This window comes from Panicum hallii, chromosome 7 (assembly GCF_002211085.1).
Source record: "Panicum hallii strain FIL2 chromosome 7, PHallii_v3.1, whole genome shotgun sequence".
In the NCBI taxonomy this organism is placed as follows: domain Eukaryota; kingdom Viridiplantae; phylum Streptophyta; class Magnoliopsida; order Poales; family Poaceae; genus Panicum; species Panicum hallii.
In genome coordinates this window covers 19,791,189-19,799,838 of record NC_038048.1, presented here as the reverse complement: position 1 = coordinate 19,799,838, position 8,650 = coordinate 19,791,189, and the positions used below count along the sequence as shown (strand labels likewise).

Sequence of the window (8,650 nt, the reverse complement as noted above, 5' to 3'; positions counted from 1 at the left end):
TGAAGTCTTATCAGAGGCATTGTGGGCATACCATATTTCATGCCACGGAGCAACAAAAACTTCTCCTTATCACCTGGTGTATGGACAGGAGGCTGTATTACCATGGGAGATTACGGCCGGCTCGAGACTCATAGAGTTTCAAAATAACCTAACAGCTGAAGAGTATGCTGCTCTGATGAACGACAATATTGAGGACCTTACGGAGCTTAGACTTTGGTCACTTGAGAAGATCAAAGAAAATAAGGCCAAGGTAGCCCGCACGTACAACAAGAAAGTCAAGCCAAAAGAATTCCAAGTTGGAGATCTAGTTTGGGAAGCGGTGTTACCATTGGGGACTAAGGATGCAGCGTATGGCAAATGATCTCCAAATTGGCATGGGCCTTATAGAGTTGACCAAGTCCTACCTGGGAACGCATATATGCTTGAGGAGTTAGATGGCGTCAAGTTCCCGGTGGCTGTCAATGGTCAACATCTCAAGAAATACTTCCCAAGTATGTGGGATGATGGGCAATAAAGCCGATGCTACGCATCAGGCTGTGAGCCAATACGTTCAGTTGGCCCGTACAAGAGAGAGCCGATGCTACGCATTAGGCTATGAGCAGATACGACCTAACAGCCCGTACAGGTGAAAGCCGATGTTACACATTAGACTGGACACAAGGAAAGGAGGCTGGCACGTGCAGTCGGCCCGCATATATAAAAAAACATATTTTGCACCCAACGCACTGGGTTGGTCAAATAGCCGATGTATAACTATTGACTTTAGAATTTTAATTTAAAATACATGCAGGTTTTGAAGGACAACGGGCTACAAGAGGCGATTACAAGGTAGTCTACTGAAGGAAGTCATCAATGGCTGCGACAACCTGAAGGCGGACACGATCAGCTTCAGCAGTCACTGCTTCATCGTCCTTGTCCTCACCTGACACTACCTGCCAACTCAAAATGCTCAGCTCTGTGAGTTCTATCTTCAGTTGGGCAGTCAGGTCCTCTGTTTCTCATTTGGAGCTGGCAATGAGGTTCTTCTCTTCCTGGATGCGCTGCTAGGTCGCCCGGACCTTGGCCTTGAGGTCTCCTAACTCCTCTAGAAGTTAAAGCCTTTGAGAGTGTACAGAAGTGCCAGTTTTGGCATCCAGAGCTGCTTTCTTCTCATTGAGCAGTCGGCACCTCTCGGCAATGTTGGCTTTCAAGGGGGCTTGCGAGCGATGAGCTTCAATCTTTTGCCGAGCCTGTTCTACCTTTGCCCGAAAGAAAGGGAGGTGTCCGGTTGGCCAGAGCTTGATTTGAAGGACTTCCAAGAATTGGGGCTTGATCTCCTCGAGAATTTGCCTTACCGCGTTAGAGTCCTGGACCAAGGCATCAATTGGAGCTGACAGCAGGCCCTTTATGCGAAGGAGCTGGCTAGCAACACCGGTCGGCTGAGGCTGGTGATCATCCGCTTCGAGTATGGCCGAGCCGACGGATGCAGGGTCGAATGAGAGCAACTCCGAGAGGTTCAGACCCTGAAAGAAGATAGAAAATTAGTATGGTACAGGGAAAGGAGGATGCAAATGGCTCGGTGATAAAACACACCTGTTCTGGAGAAGGAATGATAGCCGATGAAGTGACGAACGGCTCCTGCAGACGCACCCTTTCTGAAGGAGGAGTGATAGCCGATGAAGTGGCGATCGGCTCCTGCAGACGCACCCTTTCTGGAGAAGGACTGACAGCCAACGAGGTGACAATCGGCTCCCACAAAGAAGGACTGACAGCCGACGATGTGATGATTGGCTCCTGCGAATCCTGAAGACCGACCAAAGTGTCGGCTGGCATTGCGAGGTTCTCTGAAGTCTTCAGGATCAGATCCTAAAGGTTGACTAATGCGTCGACCATCATCAAAGGATCCTCTGGAGCCTCTGGAGTTGGGTTTTCTTGGCGCGCTGGCTCTTCCCCGCTGGAAATTTCTACGATATCAGCCTGCAAGCAAGGAAAGAGCAATTAAGTCAAAATATACATGTTCAGAGGATCAATTATAAAGGGACAACTAAACCTGGTTGACGATCGGAGCTTCCTGATCGATGGAAGATGGTCCAGCTTCCTTCCGAATCTTCCTGACAGTCATCTTCCTCGCCTTAGTTTGGGCTCGGGGGGCAGCAATGTCAGAGGCTCGCTTCCGCTTGGAGGCCGATTTTGCAGAATAAGGCTGGATCTGCATGATTACCTTTGACAGGGGAGGTGCATTATTGTCGAAGAGGACCACGGGGGCAACTGGTAAAAACTTGAAGGAGGAGCCATCATCGTTCTTGGGCTCCGGACCATCCTCCTGCTGCAGGGAAAAACAAATGGAATTAGAGAAGGGGTTAAGCGGAGTTATGAAGAAGTACTGAACTGATGGTAATACATCTTCCTCAGGGGCTTCATACTCAGCGTGAATTTGCTGCAGCATTGGCCCCAAGGCTTTTCGGAAGACTTGAGTCTTCCACATCGACCACCAACTCTCAAAACCAATAGCCGAAGAGGTGAATGATAAGTCGACAGGGATTGCAAGGAGAAGATCAGAGAATAGGCTATAGCATCTTTGGCTGGTGAGGTTATCGGGAAGATCAGCTCTACTTATTGTCAAATGATGCAGGAGGAAGTGGGGAGGAACTTGCCCAAGACCAAATTTCCACGACCGGCTGGAAGAACTCATAACCGGGCTTGATGATTCGGTTGGAGGTGCTCATGCCGACTGGAAGGAAGCAAGGGCGAATCACCAATCTGATGGTGATTGGGTTCTCGAAGATTTCAGAATCGATATAAGGAAGGAAGATAGGGTTGTCCAAACCTCTATAGAATATCCAAAACCAGCTTGAGGCATCTGAGGGGTTCAACTTGCTACCAGGAAGACTGTACAGAGCCTGGCTGAAGCTGGTACACCTGATTCGCCTCCCACTTTGATCTGGAAAGGAGTTATTGGCCAGAACAGGAAAGTTTGGAATATGGTCCTGAAAATATAGGTGAGTCCATAACTGGATGAACCACCAGGGACCACCGGTCCTGAGTTTCTTTTGGGAAAGCAGGCTCAAAGACATCAGGTGAAGATATCTATAGACTTCCCTAAGGAACAATTTACCAAGGCCAACAGTACTGCTTTTGGCCAGTTCATATGCCAGGGGAAGGTAGTTCTTGGTCGGGGTAAGGGAAGGACCGCAGAATAAGAAGTGTTCCAACCAAAGATTCAGAAAGGCCTTATGTTCTTTCTCAGTCACAGGGCCTTTGGTTTTGATGTGCTGGTTCAGGTAGGCACCCCAGTTTGTGCACTCTGTTTTGGAGGACAATTTGAAAGGAACTTTAGGCAGTCTGAAGCCAGAGGGGCTAGGTGATGAGATGTTCAAACCAGTAATCATCATCACATCCAGGAGGGTTGGAGTCATTGGCCCATGGCCAAATAAGAAGCAGTTCAAGGTATCAGACCAAAAGTAGCCGATGGTTTTTAGGAGGTTTTCGTTCTTCTCAAGAGGGGACAAAGATAGAGACAGAGCATCGGCTATCCCTATGCTTTCCCATGTGGGCTGGTAAGTTTTTGCTACTCTGTTGTACCAAGATACCCAGCCCTCGGGAGGATTTGGCCAGGCACGCAGGCTGTCGGCCCAGGAATCTAAATCTATGCCTTGGCTTACAAATGAGATCCTATTAGCCTCGCAAGAAACCAGATCTACTGGACTCTCATAAGAATGAGGCCCAAGACAAAAAGAATTAGGGGAAGAAAGATGCGGCAAAAGAATATCTGAAACCTAAAGAATCAATAAGAGCCAAATAACCGGAAAAGATCATTTAATACTTTAATGGATCGAATAATTACTTCATTAAATTAGCGAAGGTTGGAGTTTTACCTTCAGACCAAGGACGCCCACATCAGCATTCGAAGGTTCCGCCATCTGAAACCCCAACGAAGATCGAAGGCCTGGAGACTGGATCTAGGGTTTGTTGCGCAAGTTTCGAGTTCGTGCTCTAAGACTTTGGTCCGGGTTTTTGCGATTGGATTTATGAGCAAGGGTTTTGGAAAGTAATTTGGATTCGGGGAATCTTTGGAGATCTGTTTCGGGAAGGTTCCGGACTTAAGCAAAATATGGAATTGGGTCAGGGATCGACTCAGATCTGGATCGGCATTTTGAGGGAAAGGACCGATGCGTTGCCATCGACTCCTGAGAAATCAGCTTCTTGACAAGTTGCGGTTTAAAATAAAAAGGACTTTATTCATAAGGGGAAATTATTACAAAAGAAGGAGCCGATTGCTCCTAGAGCCGATCCATCGGCTTAATCCTACGATCTACCACCAATAGGTGCCTGAGACTCTGCGGCGCTTGATCGGAGGAGCCATGTTGGCGTCACTGTCGTCGTTGCTGCCGTCGTCGTCACTACCGCCATCGTCTCCGCCGCTGTCGCTGCTGAAGCCACTGCTGTCTCCGACTTCTTCATCGTCGTCATCATCATCCTCCGACGACCCGCCAAGCAGGAAGTCTCCTGCCACCGAGTCCTCCTCGGTTGATGAGGAATCGACTTCTTCCTCCGAGAAGAAGAAGTCCCCCTCCCAGGACATGTCGTCTTCGTCGTCTTCATCGAGCTCCCCGCCGAGGAGAAGCTGGAGGTCTTCACCATCGGTCAAGGATTCGTCATCCTCTGACCAAGTCTGGAAGTCCCATTCCTCTGCATTGGGGTCATGTTCTGGAGTCGCTTCTCGAGTGGATTCAGACTCGAAGGAAATGGAGGAGGAAGTAGAGGAAGAAGAAGCCATTGCGAGAGAAGGAAGGTTGTATTGGTGCAGTTGCTAATGGCTGAAGGAAGGGGATGAGTGAAAAGAAAACTACCGGGGGTAGGTTTATAAAGATGGAGTGGAATATGAATCGGCACCGTGACGGTTTCCAAGAAGTTAGATGCAGAGTAGTCACATCTTGTGGAAGTGGAAGCGGCACGCGTGTACTGATTTTTGGAAGACGAAGAGGTGAGGCGATGGAAAAGGAAAAAAAAGGTTTAGGAATAATTATTGCCGAAATCAGGGGGGCATGTGTTATCGCCATAATTTGGCTGGGCCAAAAAGGTGGGCCGCGAGCAAGATGGGCTCAAAGGATAATCGTAATGGTCTTGCGAATCGGCCCCTATGTGGGTGCTTTAAGGCCAGAATTGGCCATGTATCTAGATAGGTGTGTGCGTTTAAATTAGTTTAGACAGAGATAGCCAAGATCCATGTCGTAGTCACTTAGGATTGGTTAAGAGAGGCAAATCTCCGGACTATAAATATGTACCTTGAACTAGAATGAAAAACGAACAACAATCATTCACAAACAACTCTCGGCGCATCGCCACCCCTGTTCTAGAGTTTCTCTCGGGTAAGTGCCGAGCAGCCCCGATCGCATGATCTGGGTGGCATCGTCCCTGCCTATTTACCTTTGTGTTTCTCGTATTGAAGCGTTGTTGATGATGAGTAACACTAGTTATCTTAACGCTTATAGGGTTGCATCGGCTTTTTCATACTGTATTCATGCGTTGCTTGTTATCTGTAAGGGTATAGCTGTCCTCGTGCTCGATCTCGAGTGTAAGGGTAGCACCTTGCTCTGTTCTCGATTAGTAGATCCAATCTGTTATGGTTAGTCTTTGTTTATCAAAGATTTAGTTTAATATCCGCATGATTAGGCCCTTCAAACAAGTTAAATGATCCGGCAGAACGTTTGATGCTTTGTATTAACCTAAAGAGAGATTGTTCTGGGAATCAGCTTTCTGTTGGTTTTTAGGCCTCTGTTTAGGTTGTTATTCTGTTATCTTCCGTATGTGTTAGGCTTAGCTACGCGTAGGATGTTCCGATTATGCAGTGAGAGCTTAATCATCGTAGATTGGGTTAGCTTATTAATTACTGAGCAAGTTTTTATTACCATCGGATATATATGCTTTGTTTAAATACTTACACTACAGGAAAATAGTCTATTTTCGTCGGCCAGAAGCCGACGAAAATAAGCCTAATGCCGTCGAAAATAGCGATTTTCGTTGGCCAACCGACGAAATTAGACTGACGGAATAAAATAGACGAAAATAGGCGTTTTTTCGTCGGCTGCCGACGAAAATACAACCATATTTTCGTCGTATACGGCCAACGAAAATATGGTTGTATTTTCGTCGGTCTTGACGGCCGATGAAAAAAACGTCACATTGCAGAGTGCCCTATTGTTACTGCCGACATAGGTGCGTACACCAGTTGCTCTGTGTTCCAGACTTCAGGATTGTAATCTGATGATCTATGTAAGGCGATAAACATAATACATGGAAGTGATATTTTTCTGCTCCTTATAAAGAATAAAGAACTTATTGAGCTCCCCACATCTTTATGGACTAATCTACAGTAGTAAAGTGGAAAAAACCTAAGCCACCTGTTCCTATCTTCAGCTTCTTTCGTAGGTACACTTAGTCAATGGGTGGATTTGTTGTGTTTGGTAGTCTTTTTCCAAGTACAATGGATCGAAATAGCCCAAGCGCCCGGTCTGGCTGTGCGAATGGCACCATGTGAGATGCACCCCTCACTGTTGCAAAGCTCAGAAAGTTGCCATACTCCGTCGCCCAGCCTCCAACCTTGAAGTCAAATATACATAGATATTTCCATGGTCAGTGAACTTCTAATTGCTTCAGAATCATGTTTACACAAAACCAGCTAATTTGTATACGTAATTGCAATAAAATGTAGTGAAAGAACAAAAAGTATACCTGACCTTTGCGGAACCAAGTACTGTAGGGGACCGTAACAGGCAACCCATGGTGTGAGCTAGCTCTCGCACAAGGGTTCTGCTGCCCAACAAGGGCACAACAGAGTCTTGATCACCACTGTAGTGTTGAGTGATCATGTCAGATGATATTTTACATGAGGCAAAACTGTTTATTTGAAGTAAAAGAGAAGGCTACATCACCTGAACACCCAGAGTGGTATTTTGTGCTCCACAATTCTTTGAAGTATAGGCAAGATGTTGATGTTGCCATCGGTATTGCTGTAATTCAGGACACTGGTACATGATGCAAAAGACCCATGTCAGTTGGAAAGATGACCTACCTGATCTTCAACTATTATTGTTTGCTTTTCAGTTCATTTCTAACAATAGTTGCCAGCTCCAGAATCAACAAATCAGAACTACAATTTATATGATATTCAAAATCACTTACAGAAGCATCTAAATTCTGAAGTATGGAAGAACCAACAAATTTAATTGGTATGAGTAGCAATATAAACACTTACTCACTGCACATGCTCCAGTGATACTTCAAATGTGCCATGTTAACTTGCAAAAGAGAACTAGCAGTTGCCTACCTGCATAGCTCTCTCCAGTAAGAAACAGGGCTCTCGATCTGTACTCTGGGAATTTCTCGTACCATCCAAGCAAAAATTTGTACATGTCATAAGCTGTACAGTTGAACAAGTAAACAGTCAGATCCAATATTCCAGGCCGAAACTTCCCTGTGATTTACAAATATCACATTAACTAACCAGTGCGCACGTCGCCAGTGTTGTAGTCTGATGAAGTATTTGAGTAAGACCATCCAACTCCAGCTGGTGATTCGACAAACAGAAGATTGGACGCTGCAAAAGTGAACGTAAAACAGCATCGAACAAACTAAAGTTAGGAACTACACTTTGCTTTCTTACTGAACAACCAGATGGAAATATAACAGCCTGAATCCCAACCTTTGTTCCATGACTTCTTGTTCAATCTGAGACCCCTGCCATCTCCCCTCGGATAAACGGGGCGCGGGACGGCGGGGCGCGGGGGGCGCAGGGCGGCGGGGCAAGGCGGGGTGCGGGGGGCGGCGGCGGCGGGGGCCGCGGGGCCTAGCCGCGCGGGGCGGTGGTGGCGGGGGCGGGCGGGGGTGGGGGGCTCGGGCGCGAGGAAGGTAGTGTGCGTGTGGGGGCTAGAACAAGATCCGAACGGGCTATTAGGGTACCCTATTTTCGTCGGTCCATCTGGCCGACGAAATTAGACGTATTTTCGTCAGCCTAGGGCTGGCCGATGAAAATAGTCTGCTTGTTTCGTCGGCCATGCCTTAGCCGACGAAAATAGGATCAGTTTTCTGTCGGCCAGGCCTTAGCCGACGAAAATAGGTTTAGTTTTTCGTCGGCCCACCACAGCCGACGAAAACAAGTTGTAATTTCGTCGGCCTGTTTTGGCTAACGAAATAAATTGAATATTTTTGTCGGCTGAGGCCTTGGCCAACGAAATTACATCTGGCCGACGAAATTAAGCTGTTTTGGAGTAGTGTTAGATCCGATCTGGTATTGGAAAATAATCGGCTCTTTACAGCCGATATCGGGAATCACCCGATGAGCCGATCACGGCTCGAACTAATGTTTAAACGTGTCTGTGCATGCAGAAACTAACTGAAATCACTTCTACACCTTCTTGATCAGGTATAAGGTCAGGTGGCACGCCTAACAACACAAACGCCAGGTCGTGTGCCGGATCTTGGGCCGTTGACCGAGGGACCGAGCCCACCAGCAGTTGCGGAAACCTCCCGGCTTCTCGTGTTGTCTGTCGCTGCTCGCAGGTGGATTTTGACCAACAACGGACAACTCAAAACTGACGAGCATAAACTCAAACTGAAACTATGGGGCTGAATCTTAAAACAGGCCCTGCAACTACGACGCTTACTGCACCAT

The 8,650-nt window shown here is 47.1% G+C and overlaps 1 protein-coding gene and 1 pseudogene across 1 annotated transcript; both read right to left on the bottom strand.

Moving 5' to 3' along the window:
• Nucleotides 1–833: 833 nt before the first annotated feature.
• LOC112900521 (nucleolin 2-like) lies at nt 834–4,756 on the bottom strand. The gene is made up of 5 exons (XM_025969376.1): nt 4,316–4,756; nt 2,030–2,305; nt 1,870–1,956; nt 1,335–1,502; nt 834–932 (listed from the first exon to the last, which is right to left on the bottom strand). The coding sequence occupies exons 1-5, from the start codon at nt 4,754–4,756 to the stop codon at nt 834–836; spliced, it is 1,071 nt and encodes a 356-aa protein (XP_025825161.1).
• A 1,421-nt stretch (nt 4,757–6,177) lies between these two features.
• Nucleotides 6,178–8,650, bottom strand: LOC112900520 (annotated as a pseudogene).

Excerpts from the sequence above, each read along its gene's own strand:
- LOC112900521 (XM_025969376.1), bottom strand. The coding sequence starts at position 4,756 with ATGGCTTCTTCTTCCTCTACTTCCTCCTCCATTTCCTTCGAGTCTGAA. Across the intron at positions 2,306-4,315 it reads CTCCGATCAAGCGCCGCAGA|CAGGAGGATGGTCCGGAGCC; the intron begins GTCTCAGGCACC and ends TTTTCCCTGCAG. Across the intron at positions 933-1,334 it reads TGGTCCAGGACTCTAACGCG|GTAGTGTCAGGTGAGGACAA; the intron begins GTAAGGCAAATT and ends TTGAGTTGGCAG.